The following is a 22,134-nucleotide window of genomic DNA, read 5'->3' as shown; positions in this document are numbered from 1 at the left end:
CTGACGTGGAGTGAGATCCAGCAGCTGCCTTCCCCTCTGCCTGTCCCCTCTGGGTCCCCTTCCTGAGCCATCGGCTGGTTGGAGGTTTGTGGCTGCTGTTTCCCCAAAAGCCACAGCAGAAGGCAAATGTGGGGACTGAGAAATTCTCTGGCGTCTCCCCACATAGGATCTGCTGTGGCCTCCTTACTGGGTAAGGTTCTAAAGCCAGGAGACTGGTCACGCTGAGGCGGTGGCCCTGCCAGTCCAGAAGCTCTGGCTGGTGGGTGGCTCTCAGCAGCGGGATGTGTTTTCCCAGGCCCACTTCAGAGCTCCCAGTCCATCTTGAGGGCACCACACGACCTTCCGCCTCCCTCCTAGGTCGCTTGAACCTTGGCCTTGTGACGCATGGAGCTGATGGCCCTACAGTGGGCTTTGGTGTGGCCTCCCCGGTACAGACGAGGCAGCCCCCAAGTCAGAGAGGTGGGACCCACCACCCCGCAGGCAGCAGAGCAAATCTAGCCTCAGCCCGGTTTCCCAGCTCCGCCTGGCCTGGTGCTGCATCCCAGGGTTTGGGACAGTCTCGTCTGGTGGTGTCCCTTGGTTGGACAGTCAGTCTTTGGCCTTGAGGCAGCATCTGCTAGTGGGGGAGTGGCATCCTGATCACACGCCTTACGCTGGAAAGGCAGGCCTCCAGCTGCCCCCTTTTCTTTTAAGTCTCCTTCTGTAACTCCGGAACATTCCTCCCAGCTCCCGAGACCCAGCTTTTGAAGTGCAGTCCTGAAGGGTCTGTTTTGTAAGCACCTCAGGCTCTGGCTTTGGGCAGCCTCCCCAGCCTGGCCCTGGTCCAGCTGGCCAGTGAGGGGGCGCGTGGACTCCATGGGCTGCTGCCCACAGGCCTACAGGGCGTCAAGGCGGGTGGATCTTCATCTCAAGGCTGGTTTGCACCCGGAACTGTGTTGCCGTTTTCTGTGAATTTCTGGCTGTTTCTGGGAGGGTCTCCCCTGGGATGCTTTAGTGCACATTTGCTCTATGCTGTCTCTGGTTCATGCACTATATGGGTAAAACAATGTCTTCAACAAAACACATGCCCAGCCCCACACAGCTGATAATGGAAAAGTGGCTTTGGTAATGGCTGCAAGACTTGGGCAACTGCTTACTTACAAGAGAGCTGGAGTCCTGGAGGGAGGGCTTGGACCACCGATCCCATCACCCTTTTCTTTCCATTAGTCGGGCTGGTGACTGTCTTGCAGGCAGAACGCAGAGCTGGCCAAGCTTCGGCAGGAACTCAGCAAGGTCAGCAAAGAGCTGGTGGAGAAGTCAGAGGCTGTGCGGCAAGATGAGCAGCAGCGGAAAGCTCTGGAAGCCAAGGCAGCTGCCTTCGAGAAGCAGGTCCTGCAGCTGCAGGTGAGTCAGGGCAGTGGCCGCCTCAGTGCCCTGTTCACTGCCCAGCAAGCCTGTCTGCATAGCGGGGATGGGCCCAGGCTGGCCGTGCCACACTGGGCACCCGTTTCTAGCCTTGACTGGGACAGATGATGGTGTCTGCAGGGCTGGGGCTCAAACTCTTCACCTTAGTCTCCTTGGTAGTAGTTACAGCTGGCATCAAGCGGGAGCTTTCTGTATGCTAAGCACTGTTCTGAGCATTTTCAAGCATTAACTCAGCCACTTTTCCTTGTAACCCTATGAGGTAGGCACTGGTAGTGTCTGCGTTTTTACCCATAAGGGAGTTTGAGGCGCAGAGAAGTTCAGCAACTACCTCAAGTTCACCCAGCCAGGACATGGCAGAAGCAGAATTTGAACCCCAAGTCTCGCTCTGGAGCCGTGTTTTTCCTCCCATACTTGCCCCCACTGTGGTACTGCAGCTCTGGAGCAGCCAGCTGAGCCCACAGGCTGTGGACGCAGCCTCTGGCTTCAAGGCCAGTGGGGTTTCTTCTTTCTCAGCCTCTGGGTGTGGCCTTGAGGCCTGTTTTCCCAGGAGGGTGCCTGTTCTCCTTCAGAGGGAAGAAGATTGTCCCCCTGTCCCCAGGGGGACACGGGCAGCATGCAGCATGCAGCATGTTTTCCCAGCCCAGAGGCCTTGCCTGATGAATTCCCATCCGTCTGCTGGCCTGTGTTGGGCAGGTGGACCCCACATAGGGCTGTTACCCAGGGCATGAGGCACCTTGATGTCATACCCACTTGGGTTTAACTTTTCTGGATAATGAGGAGACCCCAGGGGCTTAGGGCCCTTTTTCTGTCCCATCATTGAAACCAGGCTGTAGTGCGTAGGGGCATTAGTGCTGCCTCTTGGAAGGAACTAGAACAGACACGAAATTTTAAGAGTGATGTTTGAGCGTGTGCAAGGACTAAAAGAGAACATGGACAAAGAAACAGTTTGAATTGGGATGGAATTGAGATGGATAATTTGGTGTTTTCTGATGTTCATGTGAAGCAGACCCACTCAGAACAGGGAGTTGAGAAGCTGTGGGGTGTGCCTGCCCATGGTTGTGTTTTAAAGGCTCCTGGACGGTTGTGGTCCATCTGGGCCTGGAACTGGGCTTGGTCTGTCACCATCACGTGTCATTCCTACGAAGGATCTAGCCAGGGCCCCCAGGCTCCCAGTATCTCCTGTCCTCTCCAGACTCAGGGTCCTTGTCCACAGCCTGGGGCTGGGCAGAGGATTCCCTGCTCTCCAGTCTGACACCAAAGATTCTGTGCCTGTCAAGTCTGTGATTGACAGTGAGGCCTTTGGCGCCAGCTGTCGGGTTCAGGTCCTGGCTCTGCCACTTCCTAGCAAGTTATTTCAGAGCCTCAGTTTCCCCATCTGTACTATGGACAGGATAGTAGGAGCTGTCCTGCAGGGCGACTGTGGGAGTTAACCATGCTATTACACCCAGAGTGCCTAGGACTAGATCAGTGCTTTTCAGAAAAAGAGCTCAATGTGAACTCTACAAAATTTTATTCAAGATATCTCCAAGTCAGACTGGCGGTTGAGGTTGTAGAAAATGTCTCTTTTTTGCTGAGGTGAAAATGGGGCTCTTTCCATATTGTGACTGTCCTGCCTTCACCTGAGGCCCCTTCACTGCCAGCCAGCTCTGCAGGAATGAGGGCGGGGGTGGCCTGTGCTGACCTTCGGTCCTGGAGCACTGGCATCAGGGAGGTGCCCTGCCCCTCATTGCCTGTCTCTCCCCGGACGGCCTCTTGGGGCCTGCTTGGAAGAAAGTACCCATTGAAGGTGCTGATGACATCCTTCTAGAAGAACTGAATCTTAGAAATCCAGGAGGGCCTTATGAAAGTCCCCAGCTGGGCCCGCCCAGCCATGGGACCCGCTTCTGAAATTGTTCAGTGTGATTGGCTGTGCTAACAACATTCTCTTCAAGGCAAAGACAGTTGTCACCTCAGGTCTTAAGATGGAGGCCCGTGGTTTCCATCAAAGATTTTAAGTTTGGGGTTCCTGAAGGTGGGTGGGTTTTTGTTTGCTTGTTGCTGGAATCAGAGTTCTAATCAATGTTAGTAACAAATGGGAGAACATGTGTGGTCAGTCTCCCTGCAGTCTGAGCTGGAGTCCCTTTTCTTAAAGAAAAAAAGCAGCAGCAGCTGGTGTGTTTTCTTCCAGTCGTGCAATGACCCTGCCCTATGTATCCTGGTCGAGGCAGAGGTGTGAGAGGGTGTTGGAGCCAGTGGGTGCAAGGCAGGCTCCTGCCCGGGACGCCTGGCAGAGGAGAAGCAGGTGTGCTTTCTGGGAGCAGCTTGCAGTCACTCCTTTCTTTCGTTTCCTCCCTAGGAGTTGGAACTGAGTAATCCCCTGCTACGTTCTAATGCAGAAAGCACTGCCCATCCTAAAGCTGCCCCCAGTTTTCACTGCACAGTACACGTGAACCACGGCCTAGTGGCCACCTCCTTGGTGATGGCTTCACTGGCTCCAGCCACGCCTCTGCCCGGATGGTGCTCATCTGAGCAGTCACCCCAGCTCCAGGTTGTGCAGCCATTGCCCTAAAAGAAAATGAAAACGGATGTGGATGGGATCAGCTTGGTAAAGGCATTGACGAGGGATAACTCACAGCCTCTTATTCAAACAGCAGTCATCTGTTGATGCCCCTCTTACCTGGTTCTGCCCCCAGACAAGCTTGTTAATGAATAATCAGTGGTCGGGCTTTTTGGAGAACTGAGTTCTCCAAAGGGCTGGTTAAATGGAGGCCTTGGCCAGCACTTCTGCCCCAGTGTGTGGGACTCCTTTACAGGTGGATGAGGGTGTCCTGTGGAGCACCGATTGGGACTGCCAGAGCCTGCCTGACGCTGAGCCGGGAACCGGGCAAACACTGAAGCTCTGTGTGGCTCCTAAACAAGGGTGTGGTGGGCCTGTCTGTCCTGAGTGAGGAAATGTCTCTGAGATGCTTTTGAAGCGTATGGAATTGCCATTTTTGTAGGTAAAAATGGTCAAACACTGACAATTTCATGTGGTTCAACCTAATATTAAGAACTAAGAGCACTGCCCTATAGCGTGATCGCAGTGGTGCACCGTGCGTGTGTGTGTGTAATGCGTGGAGCTGCAGGTGGGAGACCCACCAAGCTGTCCGCCCCTGGGAGAGGAATCGAGGACTGGATTGGGAAATGTCGCTAGTTTACTCTGAATCAGTATCTTTGGACTCATGCAGTAACCATGTCTTCATGAATCACTTGAGAATGTGAAAATAGGGACTCAGAAAAGAACTGGGAAGTGAGTGTGGATCCCTGGCAGCTGCCTTCTCCCCATGAAAGGGTTCTGGCCGAAGTGAAGCCTGTGCGGGCTCTAGAGCCTTGAGGGATGCATTTCCTTCCCGCATGGACCAGAGACTGCACGGGGCTTTGGTGGGGTAAAGAGCTCTGTCCGCCTCCACCGCAGAGCCGCTGAGGGCCTGTTCCTTCCACGTCTTCACTGCCCCACTCCCCTGCCCGTCCCCAGGCGTCCCACAGGGAGAGTGAGGAGGCCCTGCAGAAGCGCCTGGACGAGGTCAGCCGGGAGCTGTGCCACGCGCAGAGCAGCCACGCCAGCCTCCGGGCGGATGCTGAGAAGGCCCAGGAGCAACAGCAGCAGATGGCCGGTAAGGGCGGCGGCAATGGAGCCGGGGGTTCAGTGCAGGGTGCTGGGTCTGCATGCCGGCCCAGCCCCACTGCCAGTGCCAAAACTCAGTGGGTTAGGCCTGTTGGGTGAGGGCAGCACGGATCCCTTGACTGCCCCTCAGAAAGTCAAAGAGCAGGGGATTATGCCCAGTCAGGGGCTGGCGGGGGGCGCAGTCAGCCTATAGGCGCAGTCCAGAGGTGCGGGGGTGGAGCTGCAAGGATGGGACCTACAGGGGCTAGAAGTCAGGGGCAAGGCCTGTGAGGGCCTGGTGTGCATGGGAGCAGGGCATATGGGGGTGGAAGGCACTGCTTCCCTCCCAAGCCTGGGTCCGCAGTGGCTGTGGGTGAGCCAGGGAGATCCTGAGGCATCTCAGCTAAATGTGTGTTCTGGGCCTTTCTACTCTCCCAGCTCAGTCAGCCCAGGAGGCCAGGCAGGATTTACAAGCCTGTGGTTCCCTTGCTCCAGTCGATCATGGAAGGGGTGACAGGGATGGAGGGCCGAGAGCCCCTGGAGAAAGGGAGCTGAAGGTGCCAGTGAGAGGCCCGTGGCCCTTGGCTCACTGGTGCTTCCCGAGCCCCTCCCCAGGCCAAGCACTGCCGTGGGTGCCAGGCTGGGCTGGACTGGGGGTTACACGACAGAGTCACCTGCAAGGACAGGGTTGCACAGCAGGGCCCTCTACACAGGGACTGTGTTCAGGGCAGGGTTGGCAACTGTTTCTGTGAGGGATGGATGGTGAATGCTTCTGGCCAGTCTCTGTCACAACTGCTCAGCTCTGCCACAGTGGGCAAAAGTGCCCGTTAACACCGGGTGAACTGTTTCTGTCGGGGATGGATGGTGAATGCTTCTGGCCAGTCTCTGTCACAACTGTTCAGCTCTGCCACAGTGGGCAAAAGTGCCCATTAACACCGAGTGAACAGAGGGGCCTGGCTGTGTTCAAAGAAAGCTTCATTGATATCACTTGGAAAAATGGAGGTTGGGAGGCACGGCCCCAGCTTGCCGGCCCCTGCTCCCGAGGGCTGGGCATGGCTTTAGATTACGTGGTCCTGGAGACTCTGAGGCAGGAGGGGATGTGGCAGAGGCCAGCACAGGGCCCGGAGGTGGGAATGAACTGACTTGGCCTGTGTGAGAAATGGGCTAACAAGTGTGGCTGGAAGGAGAAGGCTGATGGCGGGGCAGGGCCAGGTCACCCTCCCTCTGAGGAGCTTGGGCACCGTGGAAGGTGTGACAGAAGTGCTTGGGGCAGGAGATGAAGTGGTCTCATGTACGCTTCTGGACACTGGCACCAGGTGGAGAACAGACCAGAGGGGCACGAGTGGCCCATGGAGACCAGGGATGAGGCCTTGCAGTTGCTGAGGCCCAAGGCAACAGGGCAGGGCCCAGGTGGCCGCAGAGGTGCTAGTGAAGAGGGCAACTTGACAGATGGCGGGTGTGGGCTCGTAGGCTTCGGCAGTGGGCGAGGGAGGAAGATGAGGAGTCCTGGGAGGTCGGGATGTTGGGTTTGCGTTGTCTAACTAGAGCTTCATTTAGAAGAGGCAGATGGCAGAGCCTGGGGTTGGGGAGAGTGCAGCCTCGGAGGCACGAAGATGACACTTAGACCCACGGGACTGTCTGAGGTGACCTGAGGAGGACACCTCAAGGGGAGAAAGGGGCCCAGGGCAGAAAAGTCACCCCCTGGCCTTTCTCGACTATGAAGAGGTCTTGGGGGTTGAGGGGGACCCAGCCAGGGAGGTGGGGGAGGTGTGGCAGTGGGGTCCACCTAGCCACTTTCTAAGGAACTTCTGGTCTCAGTAAGAAAAAGAGTCTTCCAGAAGATGAATCTTTAAAAGCCTCAGCTGGAGTCCATTTCCACTCTCTATCATTTTCTCATGAGTGTCCTGAGAGCATTGCATTCTACCCTGACGGTTCTCAGAAGTGATGCCAGAGTGGCACTTTCTTCAACCGCTAACAAGAGGCCCCAGTGGTCAGTAGTATGTCTTAAGAGCCCCAGACACACAGAGGAGGCAGGAGGAAGCCCTCGGTGCCCCATGTGTGCTAAGAGGGCAGCAGTGAGGGCATCCTCCACACCCCCCGGGGTTTGCAGTCTCTTAACTTCTCTTGTTTCCCTTCCTCTGCACCAGAGCTGCACAGCAAGTTACAGTCCTCCGAGGCGGAGGTGCGCAGCAAATGCGAGGAGCTGAGTGGCCTCCACGGGCAGCTCCAGGAGGCCAGAGCGGAGAACTCCCAGCTCACGGAGAGAATCCGTTCCATTGAGGCCCTGCTGGAGGCGGGCCAGGCGCGGGACGCCCAGGACGCCCAGGTCAGCCTTCTGCCTGGGGCCACAGGGAGGAAAGGGAACTCCATCCAGCAGGTGGGTGGACTAGCCCCGCTGCGTGAGATGAGTCTCCTGGAGACCAAGGAGCTTTTGTCTCTCATTCCAGGCCAGCCAGGCGGAGGCTGACCAGCAGCAGACTCGGTAAGCTGGGGAAGCAGCCTGCCTGCTCACTTGAGCCTCAGCCCGGGGGACCAAAGACCCTTGGGGGGGCCAGGGTTTTCAGGAGGGTGCTCAGGTCCTCTGCAGAAGAGCTCCTTTCAGAGGCTCCCTTCCCTCTCCCATCCTCCGGTGATTCAGAGGACAGGGGACAGGCCTGGGCGGGAAAAAAGGTGGCCTTGCAGAGAGCTTCGTGATCACATCGTTCCAGAGCAGCCTCAGCCAGGGTGGGAGCACCCCCTGCCACCTGCCGTCCGTCCATCCACCTGTCCATCTCTCTGTGGGAAGGGACTGACTGGTCAGAGGTTGTGTGTGTACAAGCAAGGGATTTTAGGGGCTGAGGTCAGGAACTCTAACAGGAAAAATGGTTGCGCAACCCAGAATGGCGAACCCAGGCTTGCTGCTGGAGCACAGGTTTGAGGCGTCGGGGCAGAGCTGGCAGCATCTCAGCGTTGTTTTCCTCCATCTGTGAGGTGACTTCACTGCTGGCCAGACCTTGTTTTCCCTCCGTGTCAGCAGCACCAGCGCCAGGCCATGTTCGGGGAGTGTTTATTTGCTGTTGCTAAGGCCGGAGCCAACACCTGGGTGGGGTGGCTCGAGTCAGGGGCCAGAGTCCTTGTGACCGTCACTTCTGGGGCTTGCCTCCTGTAGCACATGCCCACAGTCTTGGGAGGCAGGTCCTGGCTGCCGTGGCTAGGGGTCCATGCAGCAGCAGGTGGGGGAGGCATGGAGGGTGTCCTGCATTCCCTCGCACACGGTCAGATGTGTCCTAGGCCATCAGTTCACAAAGTTCCCTTGTCCTGACCCTCATCACCAAAGAAGCACCTCCCTGTGTGCCTCTCAGCAGAGGCAGCTCCCCAGGCCACAGCCCATGTTCCCTGGCATTGGGCTCTGCGGCTTGGGGACTGGGAAAGGAAGCCAGCCGCCCTGAGGGCCCAGAATGACCCACAACCAAACCTTATCCACCTTCCTTTCCCAAAAAGCATGGGCAAACTTTGTTTCTCCTGGTGGTGTTTGTTGGGGTAGAGAGGTTGTTGTTTTGCTCTTGCGTTTTAAGATCAGATTCTTGGGCCACACAGCATGTTACTAGGATAATGAACTCATGTTGTAGTTAGGATCAATCTGAATTTTCTTGCATCATGTAGATGTGTCTGGCAGAAATTGGTGCTTTTATTTCCTTCTCAAACAGTTGATCTGAAAGTTATGTGTAGGCTGGGCCATCCTGCTCTGGAGTAGAGAGGAGCGATTCAGCCCCAGATATTCTAGAACTTGGGCAGTGGCTGCCAAGGGTGTGATTGTCAGTGTGTCCTTGCCACTGGACTGCTGACACCTCTTCCTCGGAGTCTCATTCTTTTGGGGACGCTCTTGGGGTGATTTGCCGGCGGAGGCTGTCACATGATGCGGGGATTGGAGGGAAAAGCTGTGAGGGCCCCAGGAGAGCTCTGAGGGCAGGGTCACGATTCCACCTCTCCTGGAAACCCAACTCTCCGGTGTCACCAACTGGGACTCTGGTGACAGCTCTGGGGTCAGTGCTCTGGATGGTGGGGGGAGGGGAGGGTGTTGGGGGCTGCTCAGGCTTCCCTGGGAGCTCACGCTGGGTGAGGTGGGGGCAGCCAGAGGGGACCGTCCCTGGCCAGATGGTTCAGCCTCGAAGGTGCTCCTCCCTGGATGGGGCCTCAGGTGGGATCTGTGGGGGCTGTAGCTCCTTGGAGCCTAGGCGGTGACCTCGCTGTGTCCCTTCAGCCTCAAGGAGCTGGAGTCCCAGGTGTCGGGTCTGGAGAAGGAGGCCATCGAGCTCAGGGAGGCCGTCGAGCAGCAGAAAGTGAAGAACAATGTGAGTGCGGTAGGCACAGGCGGGGACAGACGGGCCAGGGAAGCACAGGTGGGGCCGGGAAAGGTTCTGCTATGTGGCACCCGCCCTGGACTCGGGGGAGGGCTGAGCTTGTGTTTCTACACCCCATTGTGCTGTGGGGGTCCAGGGTGTCGGGGGTGCTTCTGCTCACCCCTGAGTTCCGCCAAAGACCCAGGGCTGACTGCCTGTGGATCAGCCTGTGCCACTCGCTCAAGCGTGGAGTCATCCCTGGGGTGGGGACAGTGTGCCGTTGGCCTGGCCTGAGTCACGTGGTTGCCCTAAGTGGGGATCCTGGTCCCAGGAGAAGGGGATGTAGACGCTCAGCAGGTGGCATGCCTGCTGTCCTGGTGTGGCCTCGGCCACACCCTCCTGCCCCATTCTCACAGAGCCAAGCTTGCTGGCTGGCCCAGTTGCTCCCTGCAGAGGCTGCAGCTTCCCAAGGCAGGCCCTGGCCTTGGCCTCCCTGTGCCAGGCTCTGCCAGAGCTGGCCCAAGGGATCAGCACTAACCATTTGGTGGCAGGAACCTCTTCCCTCTGAGGACACAGGCTGGCCCTCCCTCCTCCCTTTGGCTAGTGGTGTCTTTATCGAAAGGGCGTCACCTCTTCACCCTGTGCCATGCTGCCCACCTCTGGCTACGGCACCCAGGCCTTGTGTTCAGGCGCCATGGTCATGGGCCAAGGAAAGGGCATTTTGTCCCGTGGCAGTTCCTCTGTGGGCCAGGGTGGCATCAAGGAGGGTCTCTGGGCCCTGTCCTGTCTGACACCAGCTTAGGCAGCTCGTGCTGCCAGTGCAGGCTGCTGACCTTTCACCTGTGTCCCCTCCAGGACCTCCGGGAGAAGAACTGGAAGGCCATGGAGGCACTGGCCACGGCCGAGCAGGCCTGCAAGGAGAAGCTGCACTCCCTGACTCAGGCCAAGGTCAGAGCCCTACCACACTTACACCCCCACCATGCAAAGTGCACTAGGATGCACAAATGCACTAAGACGTACAGATGCACTAGGACACCAGATGCACTAGGACGCACAGATGCACTAGGACAGACACACAGAGGCACTAGGAACGCATAGAAGCACTAGGACACACAGACGCACTAGCACGCACAGACGCACCAGGACACACACACAGAGGCACTAGGACAGACACAGAGGCACTAGGACGTACAGACGCACTAGGACACACAGACGCACAGGTGCACTAGGACGCACACAGTGCACTAAGTGTGCACAGAGTGGCCTTGGCCTCAGAGCTCCTGAGTCCACGCCAGACCCCAGCTCTACATCCACCTCCCCCTCCCACTTCCTTCCCTGCCATCCTTCCCTTCTTCACTTGCTCCTTTCCGAGAGAGGGATGGGGGTGCCCCCTTGATGGGCTTCTCCGTGCTGGTCTCTCTGGCTGAGGGTACAGAGCTGCTGGGGTGGGACTGGAGGCAGTGAGCCCGAGGCTGCACTCTTTATGACCTTTTTTGGTGTTATTTCTGTTGTGCGTCCTTTTGTCGGGGTAATCCTGCTGCTTGGGCCTCTGAAGTCATGGCCCAGGGGGCTCTGTGAGGAGACTTTTTTTTTTTTTGAGACGGCGTCTTGCTCTGTCGCCCAGGCTGGAGTGCCACTAGTGGCGTGATCTCAGGTCACTCCAACCCCTGCCTCCCGGGTTCAAGCAATTCTCCTGCCTCACCCTCTCAAGTAGCTGGGATTACAGGCTTGCACCACCACGCCCGGCTAAGTTTTGCATGTTTTGTACAGATGGGGTTTTGCCATGTTGGCTTGGTTGGTCTCCAACTCCTGACCTCAAGTGATCTGCCTGCCTTGGCCTCCCAAAGTGTTGGGATTACAGGCGTGAGCCACCACGCCCAGTCCCATGAGGAGTCTTCAAGTCACAGAGGGGAGGACATTGTTTGCAGCGAGCACTCGGGGAACAGAGGCCACGTTGGCCCTGCGCTCCATGCTGTCCAGGTGGGGCGTGTGCAGGCATCTCCCAGTGTCTGAGCCCACGGGTTGCTTCTGGGGTGCTGGGCTGTCCAGGAGCCAGTGAGGAGGCTCTGGCCAGGGGACATGGCCAGCAGCAGCTGCAACTAAAGGCCCTGCCCACACTTTGAGGTCACACACGTTTTCCTACCTCATGAAAGGGCCTCCCCTCCCAGCCTCCCTCACAGGAATATCTGCCCCAATGGCAGGAGCTTTGTGGTGATTCCCAGGAAGCCTGAGGGTTGTATCAGATGAGGACAACTAGCTAGGGCAGGAGGTGAAGGATGGCCTCAGGCCACTCTGTGAGAGCTATAGTTAGACTCCTAGAATCTTGGCCTTATAGCCCCCAGTGACCTCAGAGACTGTCTGGCTACCATGTGGTAAATGAAGCTGTGACCAGAGATGTCACCTGACTTGATTGTGGTCACACATCCAGATAGAAGGTGGCCTCTGGGTCTCCAGCTTGCCTTGACTCACAACTAGAGGCCTCATTGGTGGTCGTGAGGTCAAGGGTCCACATGGGTCACGGGCCCTACCTGTGGATAACTTGGCCAGCCAGGAAGGGCCCGCTTCTCAGGTGTGCATCAGGCCAGAGGGCGCTGCGCTCAGGCTGGGTGTCCGGTGGTCAGCATCCTTCATGCACATTCCAGGACTCTGCTCGGAGGAGTTAACACTCCATCGGCTCTGATCCAGGTGGAGTTCCTGGGGCCTCCCTGGGTCTTAGGCCAGGCCTGTCCAGGTGGTGGCAGGGCCAGACACAGGCTGTTACCCCAGCAGCCTTCCCCTCGGGGTGTGGGAGAGCCCAGCTCTCTCCCGGGGGACACTGTGGTCCTAGGCTTTGCTTCATGATTCCCTCGGGCCCCCTTTGTTTTCTTTTGTTTCCTTTTCTTTGCTGTGCTTTGAATGGGGGCCGCTGGCTCTTCATTGAGGACTGAGGGGGTGTCCGACCCAGCATGGCACAGGGTGCAAAGTCCCTGTCTCCTCTGAGTGGGCTTCTCCCTCTGCAGAGGGGGAATGCCGATCCACCTTCTCCAGGGTGGCTGGAGATGAGCCTCTCTGGGTTGCCCCTTCCTGGCTGCCACTGGCCCCTAACCGTGGTGCCGCCAGCAGACGCACTGCTTCCCTGCCTTCACCCCCATCCCGATCACAGCTCTAGATTCCAAAACACTGGGGGCCATGAGTGTCCTCCCATCTGTTCTTCCTGCCCTGGCTCTCACACATCAACTGCGGACCCCCCAAATTCCCCCACACATGCACACATGCCCAGAGAGCTCGGGAAGTGAGAGCTGGTGGAGACTGTCCCTGCTGGGAGATGTCCCGGGAGCTGGCACCTGCCATCTTGGCCTGACCCAGTATGCTCCTTTCATCAGAGCTTAGTCTGTTTGAAATGGACCAGACACAGGCTGGGTAACCCCTCTGCTTACAGTCAGCCCCATGGAGCCTCATCTTCTCCTTTGATTCTTGTCGCTTCCCTGAAGAGCTGAGGATGTGCCCTTTCTGGGGCAGAGACCCGGGCATATCAGTAAAGACCTGGGGAGGTGCCCCACACCTCCGCAGCTGAACACCTTCCGCTCTTCCCCACCCACCCCCCAGGAGGAATCGGAGAAGCAGCTCTGCTTGATTGAGGCGCAGACCATGGAGGCCCTGTTGGCTCTGCTCCCAGAACTCTCTGTCTTGGCACAACAGGTAGGAGGGGAGGGTGGTTCCCGGGGACCTCACAGTTCTCAGGGAACATCCCCGGGTCTCACCGAATGTGTTTCATTGCAGAATTACACCGAGTGGCTGCAGGATCTCAAAGAGAAAGGCCCCACGCTGCTGAAGCACCCGCCAGCTCCCGCGGAGCCCTCCTCAGTAAGTGTGGCTGCCTGGCAAGGCTCGTCTGTTGGGCTCCCCTGTCCCCAGGAAGAGGGGCTGCCCCAAGTCATTTCAACGGGAAGCCAAGAGAAAAGCCTTTGTGTGTGGCTAACTAAACACCTGTCTCAGGACCTGGCCTCCAAGTTGAGGGAGGCCGAGGAGACGCAGAGCACACTGCAGGCCGAGTGTGACCAGTACCGCAGCATCCTGGCGGAGACGGTGAGCATTGGGAACCTGTCAGCTGGGCATCCCTGGGAGGCTGCAGGGAAGGAGAGCTTCGGGGCCTGTGGGGCAGGAGGTGGCCTGGTGTTTTGGAAAAGCCCACTGGCCTTGTGACTCTGGGCCCCGTTCTTCGGCTGCATGGTAAATGGATGGCACCCTCTGAGGTCGTCATTGTTTCTAAGCTGAAGAGAAGGCCAAGTTGAAGGTTTGGGGCCGGTCTCTAAGCTGGGGAAGGGGAAGGATGGGGTAAGCAGCTGGTGACTGCCAGGTTGAACCCCGTTTGTGACTAAGAGCAATGCCAGGTCTAGCCCTGCCACTCTCTGGCCGGCCCATCCTGTGCTGCTCGTCCTGGGCCATTGACACACTTGGTGCTGGTGGCAAACCCCGGCAGTAACAAGCATCCTAGTGGTCCCGTGCAGGTCACAGACCTCATTTCCTTGCCTGGCACTGCAGCCACACTGGCCCACTGGCCAGAGGACCTCCCTCCCAGGACAGTGGCTGCCTTCCCTCCCCACCTAATGCTGGCGCTCATGAAGTCAGCAGGCGGAGCACGGCAGGTCGCCGGGGCTGCAGGGACAGGAAGATGCGGTTGTGTGGTGCGGGTCCCGGGAGGGAGAGGGCCCTGCCTCACCTCGGTTTCCCCCCAGGAGGGCATGCTCAGAGACCTGCAGAAGAGCGTGGAGGAGGAGGAGCAGGTGTGGAGGGCCAAGGTGGGCGCCGCAGAGGAGGAGCTCCAGAAGGTATATGCAGCCCTGCCTGCCTCCCGGCGCCATGGAGCACATGAAGCCCAGGGAGAGTTGACAGGATTGTCTCTGTCACCTGTGAGACTCGTGTATCTCGGTGGGGTTTTTCCATGACACCCTTTGAAGCACAGTTGCGGGATGACAGCTCAGTCCGTCCTCCAGGAGGCCCCCACCTAGGAAGACACTGCCAGATGGCGCCAGGGTGACCGTCCCAGCTGGGCGGAGTGGGCACCCCCGGGGCTTCCTAAGTTGGGTCAGTCCTGCTCGGGTCCCAGCATGGCCTCGGAAGGAGACACCCCCAGGTGCTCATGTCTGACGGAGCCTTTCCCTTGCTTTGCAGTCACGGGTCACAGTGAAACATCTCGAAGAGATTGTAGAGAAGCTAAAAGGAGAACTTGAAAGTTCGGACCAGGTATGTGCTCTGCTCAGAGAACTCTTTCTCTTGTCCCGGGAGCCTCTTTGAAAGTGACATTAATGCAGAGGGCACTTCACTTATTTCTTCCTCATGGACCGTGTGCCTTAAGAGAGGCATTCTCTCTCAAGCCAAGGGATCTTGTCCATCCTGTTTTTCCTTAATGAGAGACATTTACTACCTCAGAGGACCCTGAGACCCAGCCACGGGCCCTGTGCAGACCTGCCCAGCCCTGGTGAACAGGGCTTCTGCCACGGCCTTCACAGTCAAGGTGGCCCCACTGCCCCCCTTCAGAAGCCACAGGGAGCCCTGGAGAAGGTACCCTTGGTACCTGCCTTTGCAAGTAAATCTAAGAGCATGTCAGTCCCCAGGAGTGCCCGGGTGCAGCCTGCCACTTTCCGTAAGGGGTTCTCTTGCCACGGACTAGTTTCTCGTTTGCTTGGTAGCTGGTGGGCCTCAGGGATCTCCCGAGAGCCCTCACCTATCCCAGGGCCAGTCTGCTCCCTGAGGTTAGTGCTCTTTGAGCAGAGGCTGCTGGCGCATGCGTGTGCGTGTCTGTGCATCTGTCCAGGTGAGGGAGCACACGTCGCATTTGGAGGCAGAGCTGGAAAAGCACATGGCGGCCGCCAGCGCCGAGTGCCAGAACTACGCCAAGGAGGTGGCAGGGGTGAGTCTGCCCCCCAAGGAGTGCAGCCCCTGCCCAGCAGATCTGCGGTCCTCCCTGAGCTGCTTCTCCTCAGCCCTGTGGGAGCAGCTCTCGGTGACATAAGCCTTGAAGTCCGAGTCCTCAGGCGTTTGCCCGAAGCCTCGCAGGCCCCTTGTTGGGCTGTCAGGCCTGAGGTGTGTCTCAGGGCAGGTTTCAAAAAGGCAGCCTCCCAGCCAGGACAGGGGCAGAGCCAGGCAGCCCTGCCCCGAGGGAGGCATTTGACATTCTAGGTTATCCCTCCGCAAGGGGATTCTCTGCCTGGCTTGCTGATGTCATATCTGGTGGGGAGTGGATTTAGATCTGATACTTTTTCTGCTCTTCAGAAGCAGAAGCACAAGCCCAGTATCCCAATTCTGGTTTAATCTCAAACTTTTGGGCCAGGCACAGCGGCTCATGCCTGTAATCCCAGCACTTTGAAAGGCTGAGGTGGATTGCTCGAGGCCAGAAATTTGAGACCGGCCTGGGCAACATAGCAAGACCGCATCTCTACCAAAAAAAAAAAAAAAAAAAAAAGCCAGGCACACTGGTGGGCACCTCCATTCCCAGCTGCTTAGGAGGCTGATGCAGGAGGATTGCCTGAGCCCAAGAGTTCAAGACCAGCATGGACGACAGATTGAGACCATCTCTGAAAAAAAAAATCATCTCAAACTTTTGGCCCTTTTTTGCCGGAGATAATTAGTAAACATTTGTGAAGGCCTGAAAGAGGTACGCAGTGAACACCATTCTTCCTAAGTCCTCAAAAAAGAAATCGTAGCTGTAGGAAGCCTGGCGAGCCCTGTGCCGGCCCGATGCTGTGACCCTCCTCAGGGTTTTGGTTAAGTGGATGTATTAGGTTTTATGTTTCGGCGCTAACTCACGGGGACTGGTTTTCTCCTTTTCTCTCCTTTTTTCCCATCACCCGCCTCTGTTTTCTCCCCAAGCTGAGGCAACTTCTCCTAGAATCTCAATCTCAGCTCGATGCCGCCAAGAGCGAAGCCCAGAAACAGAGCGATGAGCTTGCCCTGGTAGGTGGCCTGCATGTCCCCATGCCGGGAGTGTGACCTGGGGCGTTGCGTGTGTGAGATGCATTTGCCAGTCATGCGTTTGTGTCCACTCAAAGATAAAGCCTAGGGAAGGGACAGTGTCACAGTTGAGCAGCATGGGGCCGGCTTCTGGGGGCCTTCCTGCACATTTGCCCAGAACTCTTGAGCTGGGCCTGTGGCTGTTGGGACCAGGGTGCTCCCACTCCATCTCCCGTCCCCTGGCTACCTGGTCCCCTGTTCAAGGTAGTGAGAGCTCTGGGCGTCTGCATTCCCTGTGAGCCCATTGTAGTCACCTGGGGGCGTCAGGGACATTGCAGTCCCTGGCATCACAAGACCAGGAAGCCTGGGGGTTCCTCCTGGCCTGGCCACCCATCGCCCTGGGGCTCTCAGCAAGTCCCATGCCTTCTGTGGGTTTTCTCACCTCAGTGACAGCTCAGATCAATTCAGTCAAAGCCACAGGCATGCAGGGAAGACCTGCTCCACGCCCGGCCCCGTACCAGCTGTCGGGTGCAGAGAGCAGCCCCATTGGCAGGCCACCGGAGCTCTGCCTGTGCAGGTGGCCTCGAGTCCCTCTTGGTGTTCGGCTCAGGTGTCTGATGCCAGGTCCCAGCTCCTTGGCAGGCTCCACCCAGCCTCACCGGATCTGGTACCGCCCCAAGGCTGGTGTTGTGAGCAGCACCCTGTGAGGCCGCAGACATGTTCTGTTTGATCTGCGGTGTTTTTTTAAATCTTGAATTAGTTGTCAACAGGCAGAAATTGGGAAATTTTAAATAAAAATGGGCTGGCATTCCCCCTGCAGCAGCCAGTGAGTCCCGCACACGCTCCCAACACCCTCAGTCCCCCTTGGTCATTCAGGTCTTACCCGGACCAGAACACCAGAGGGCAGTGCTGCCCAGGCCAGGTCTCCTCCTGTGTCTAGGGGCCACTCACTGAAGCCTTGGCTGAGCGAAGTCTGGGTGACAGGCCCCGGGGGCATGGCCCAGGCCGGGGGTGTGCAGAGAAAACCCCCTGGAGTTTCTGTTGTCTTCCAGCTGTGCAGTTTGGTATTTGCATTGGGAGGGGATGTTCAGAGGGAGGGAAGAATGTCTGGGGTTCCCACGTACCTGGGGTGGCCCCTCAGCGCAGGGTCAGAGACCACCCATGTTCCCTGGGGAGCTTATGCCAAGGGCCCCACCCGGGTCTCCAATTGGAACCTCTACCTGAGCCTCTCGAGTGACACCTGCCCTTCAAATTGCAGGCCCAGTGGTTTGGGTGCAGCCAGATATGCCACCCAACCCCAGTGATGGAGCATAGGGGTGGGGGACCTTGTTAGGCAAGAATGTTATCTCATAATCTTTTCTAGACCCCGGAAAGGGCTCTGAGCAGTGGACTGCATCCTTGAAGGAGAAACGGGGGGTGTAGACAGTGTGGCGGCCACCCCCCCGTTCCATTCGGATTCATTTGCTCTGTGGGCCATGCCCATCAGGGGTCACCTCACTCCCAGGGAGGGCTCCCCTCCGGTTGGGCTTGGAGCAGAGCACATGGGTCTCATTAGCCCAGAAGCTTGGTGGCCTTGGTTTGGCTCAGGTTGGTGGGGGGGGGGGGGGGCAGACATAGGTCACAGTTACCAAGCCAGGTCCCCTGAAGGGACTTTGGCTGTTGAGAGCAGCTGTGGTCCTCCGAGGGGGTCCCTGCAGTAGTGAGCATGTTGGGTGTACGACTGGCTGTGCATTTGCAAACACACCCCTTCCTGTTCCAGGTCAGGCAGCAGTTGAGTGAAATGAAGAGCCACGTAGAGGATGGTGACATAGCTGGGGCCCCAGCTTCCTCCCCAGAGGCGCCCCCAGCCGAGCAGGACCCCGTTCAGGTTAGGGCGGTGAGCCGGTCCCCAGACACATCACTAATCCCAGAAGAGTGCAGGCCCTGCTGCCTCCGTTTGGACTAAACCCCGCACTGGCTGCTCCAGCCTCCGCTGCTTCCCCACCCCACCCTGCTTTGCCCCATTTGGGTCATCCAGGTTCGGAGAAAGCCACAGAGCATGGAACAGGAAGGTGGCCAGGTGGAGAGGCTGGAGGAGTTGGGGGAGGTGGGACTCGAAGAGAGAGTCCGCGATTTGGGGTCTGCACCTGCAGGGCTCGGGAGCAGCCCTGGGCAGGGTCTGCAGCCACCGAAGGGGACTGTCTCCCACTGCAACCCCGGCTGGGACATCGCTAGCAGGATATTCGCTCTCCAGAGTTTTGAGCCCGGCGATAGCCACCAAGAGTCCTCACCAAGAGGCAGGGCCTGTCCCTGGGGTGGCCATGGTGTGGCTGTTAAGGGGGTTGTCGTGGGGCCAGGGCTCGGAGGCATCTTTCTTGCCCTGTGAGTCTCATTAAAGGCCCCTGAAGTTGCAGAGGCCCCATCAGCTGCTCCTGAGCCACACCCAAGTCTGTACCAGGGGCTGAGGTGCCCACTCCCCAACGAGGGGAGCGTTGGGGCAGGGAAAGGGGAAGCTAGAAGCAGCTAGAGAGCGGTGCCTGTGCTGGATCCCTGGGCCCCTGGAGGGTTCCTCACCGGGCTGCCGGGTTATGTTTGCGGTGTTTGCACAGCTGAAGACGCAGCTGGAGCAGACAGAAGCCATCCTGGAGGATGAGCAGACACAGCGGCAGAAGCTCACGGCCGAGTTTGAGGAGGTCAGACCCTGCCTGGTGGCTCTCAGCCCCCATCAGCCCCTGGGCCCTGAGTCTCCAGGGAATGAGTGGGTCAGCCCTCCCCCGCTCAGCTGTGCCCAGCAGCACCTGGGCTGGGCCTGGGCCTTCTGGGCAGCAGTGGGTGGGGCCCGGGCAGGTGGAGCACAGGCTGGAGGCACCTTGGGAGCCCTGTGGGTGGTCTGCATCCCTAAGGAGCCTTGAGGGCCTAGGGCTGGGTCAGAACTTGTGGGTCTGGCCCACTCATTCCAGCTACAGGATGGAGCTGTTGCTCCATCAGGCTGGGGGGGCCCCCGGTCCCCAGGCGTGCTCGGTAGGGTCTTGACAGCACAGCCGTTTGTCTAAGACGTCTCACCCAGACCTCACTTCCCTCTCTGGCAAGGCTCAGACCTCGGCATGTCGGTTACAAGAAGAATTGGAGAAGCTCCGCACAGCCGGCCCCCTAGAGTCTTCAGAAACAGAGGAGGCCTCACAGCTGAAGGCAGGCAGGGGCTGGGGCGGGGGTCACACCTGGAGGGTCTGCTCTGGGTCTGGCGCCACTCTTGGCCTCGGAAAGGGTCCAGGAAGGGGAGAGCCGACCCCACCGGGACCTGCCCTTGGCACTGGTTCCCCTTGTCACTACCCGGGGCTGGGGTGGGGACTCGTAGCCCTGCAGTGTCACATGGTCACATGACAGCCATTAGTCCTGGTGGCTGTCGAAATGTGAATCACGTAGAACGTGAAGTGCGTTCCTCAGCCACACGTCCAGCGCTCAGTAGTCAGGTGTGTCTCCTGTGCTGCCTTGGACGGTGCGGAGTAGACTGCTCCTGCCCCAGGAAGTTCTGGTGGTGCTGAGAGCACAGGACCCAGCCCTCACAGTCAGCATGGGCGGTTTCCTCCCTGTCATCACCACCTGTCTCCGGGTGACCAGGAGTTGCCTTCCTTGTGTCCTCAGAGGGCTCCAGCCCCTGGCGTCAGGGTCCCGTGGGCATAGCTGGGGTGGCCCTCCTGCTGGTGCAAGGGCTGATGCCCGTCAACCTTCTGACTATCAGGAGAGACTAGAAAAAGAGAAGAAGTTAACAAGTGACCTGGGGCGCGCCGCCACAAAACTGCAGGAGCTTCTGAAGACGACCCAGGAGCAGCTGGCAAGGGAGAAGGACACGGTGAAGAAGCTGCAGGAACAGCTGGAAAAGACAGTGCGTGCCTGGCGCCAAAGCAGGGCGGGAGGAGTCGAGCTGCCGGGAGCCCCAGGGAGGCAGGACTGGGAGAGGCAGAGCTGGGTGGAGTCGTCGAGCTGCTGGGAGCGCTGGGCCAGGAGCCCCAGGGGAGGCAGAGCTGGGCGGAGGTAGTGGGGACAGAGACTTCCTAACGAGGGCTTCAGCCCACCCAGCCCACCACCCACCCTTCTGGGGTTCCCTTGCTGGGAAGCGAGTGTCTGATCCCCCTGCTGGCCCAGGTCCTCACTTTGCACCTGTGTGGGCCCCTTAGCCAGTGCCCCAGCCCCTGCCCTGAAGGATGATGGTTTCCCCTCAGCTCCCACCAAGTCCTCCCTGTCCCCCAGCCCCAGGGGTCTGTGGCTCCTGTTCTCTGAGGGACTGGAGTGGCTTGAGGGGGTCAATCCAGGGAGGGACTAAAGGCCCAGGGTAGAGGGCAGGTGGTTCTGCCGTGGCTCGTGGCCCAGCCCCCCTCACGCCACCTGCCTTCGTTCACAGGAGGACGGCAGCAGCTCAAAGGAGGGCACCTCTGTCTGAGTCTCCTCTTTGGAAAAAGAAGCTACTGTTCAACTTACCAAAATGCCTTACACATTCCTTACAAATAAACCAACCAACCTACACAGCGTTATCCAGGCCCAACTTCCAGTAGCTCCGAGAGAAGCCATGAGAGACAAGTCTCTTAGAGCCACAGAAGTAGACCTTCCAGAGCCCCAGTTTGTAAATGAACCTGTGTCACATTTGATAAACACTATCCTGGGCGCAGCCCCGGGCCACCGCCGAGTGACGCCAAAGCCCTGGTTGACTCTGACAGCCCCGTGGGTGTGTGGGAGGCCGGGCGCTCTGGGGTCTGTCTGTCAGTGCAATCGTTTAGTGTTTTTTCAGTGGGGCGGGGCGGGAAGCGGGTGGGACCGGGCAGCCAGTTCTCAAAGGCTGTGGGGCCGACTGGAGGCCACAGCCCCTCACCCCTAGACATTGCCAACCAGAACTGACGTGTGACCTCCTGGGTGTTGATGCCATTAAAACCAACGTTGGTGCCCGGTGCTGCGGTCTCGTCTGGTCTTCTGCTGGGGCTCCCCCACCCGCTGTTGGGCCCAAGATGAACCAAGGGGTGGGGGTGCACTCGGGAAGAGAGTAAGCGTGGGCCTCAGCTGCTTTGAAGGCAGAGGCTCTGCAGCTCCGCGTAGCGTGGGGCTGAGACTCGCTGCTTCCGGGGCCCCCAGCAGTTTTCCTTGTCACCTCCCAGACCTCAGTGCCCTCCGGGCAGGATAAGGGAGCAGGGCCTGCGACACCTGAGAGCCAGACATATTTACTGCTGCCCCGCATCCCAGAGGGGCTGAGGTTTGTGAGCGCGGCTGGTGGCCCAGGCTTTGTGTGATGGAGGTCCGGGAATGAACAAGGGGTCTCTGTCCTGGTTGGGGCTTAGACACCCACACCCCAGGAGGGTGGGCCAGGGCTGGAACAGCCCACTGCCTGCCCTCGGGAGGTGGAGTTTCACCTGCAGAAACCAGCTTAGGTTTGCCACGACCCTCAGACCCAGTGTCCTCAGCGGCCCCTGACAGCATGGTCTTTGGCCCCAAGAAGTGTGTCTTTTTGAGTGTAAACAATAGGAACCTGGAGCTTAGTCCACAAAGAAAGACATTCAGAGGCTCAGAGTCACAGTAGGGCCCCAACCAAGCCCGGAATGGAAGGCGGGTCTGCCTTGACCAAGGACTGTTCCCTTTAATCATCTCCCTGCCAAGCCTCAGAATCTTGGGAGAGGGTCTGCTTGGCCGAACTTGGCTGGGGGACAACTGGGCTCTTGGATGGCAGGTTCTGCAGGACGACATTGTGAGAAGGGTTCTGTCAGGGACAGTGGCAGCAAGAACCGGGGTCTCCACAGGCCTATGAGCTTGGCAGGTGCTCTGGGATCTCTGTCGTGCATGGCCCCTTCAGGTGGTGGCAGTGACTCGGATGGTTTTCACAACCTCAAGACCTAGGGA

The 22,134-nt window shown here is 58.4% G+C and overlaps 1 protein-coding gene across 12 annotated transcripts in view; it reads left to right on the top strand.

Annotated features, from left to right (window-relative positions):
- RRBP1 (ribosome binding protein 1) overlaps nt 1–21,195 on the top strand; it is a 69,111-nt gene extending 47,916 nt beyond the window's left edge. For 6 of the 12 annotated variants that reach the window (XM_063702080.1, XM_055372902.2, XM_063702078.1 and 3 more), the window contains 18 exons: nt 1,230–1,383; nt 4,898–5,036; nt 7,174–7,352; nt 7,474–7,508; nt 9,267–9,357; nt 10,201–10,293; nt 12,931–13,023; nt 13,105–13,188; nt 13,321–13,410; nt 14,061–14,234; nt 14,497–14,568; nt 15,140–15,235; nt 16,195–16,278; nt 18,035–18,142; nt 18,864–18,947; nt 19,345–19,443; nt 19,994–20,137; nt 20,654–21,195. In XM_063702080.1, coding sequence (XP_063558150.1) covers nt 1,230–1,383; nt 4,898–5,036; nt 7,174–7,352; nt 7,474–7,508; nt 9,267–9,357; nt 10,201–10,293; nt 12,931–13,023; nt 13,105–13,188; nt 13,321–13,410; nt 14,061–14,234; nt 14,497–14,568; nt 15,140–15,235; nt 16,195–16,278; nt 18,035–18,142; nt 18,864–18,947; nt 19,345–19,443; nt 19,994–20,137; nt 20,654–20,692 — 1,858 coding nt within the window. In that variant the 3' untranslated portion in view covers nt 20,693–21,195. Of the gene's footprint in view, nt 1–1,229; nt 1,384–4,897; nt 5,037–7,173; nt 7,353–7,473; nt 7,509–9,266; nt 9,358–10,200; nt 10,294–12,930; nt 13,024–13,104; nt 13,189–13,320; nt 13,411–14,060; nt 14,235–14,496; nt 14,569–15,139; nt 15,236–16,194; nt 16,279–18,034; nt 18,143–18,863; nt 18,948–19,344; nt 19,444–19,993 lie in introns of all 12 variants that reach the window. The other 6 variants (XM_031004957.3, XM_055372906.2, XM_063702081.1 and 3 more) reach the window with 2 other exon arrangements.
- The last annotated feature ends 939 nt before the right edge of the window (nt 21,196–22,134 follow it).

Source organism: Gorilla gorilla, chromosome 21 (genome assembly GCF_029281585.2).
Source record: "Gorilla gorilla gorilla isolate KB3781 chromosome 21, NHGRI_mGorGor1-v2.1_pri, whole genome shotgun sequence".
Taxonomy (NCBI): domain Eukaryota; kingdom Metazoa; phylum Chordata; class Mammalia; order Primates; family Hominidae; genus Gorilla; species Gorilla gorilla.
The sequence above is the reverse complement of the archived record's forward strand: the minus strand, read 5'-3'. Positions and strand labels throughout refer to the sequence as shown.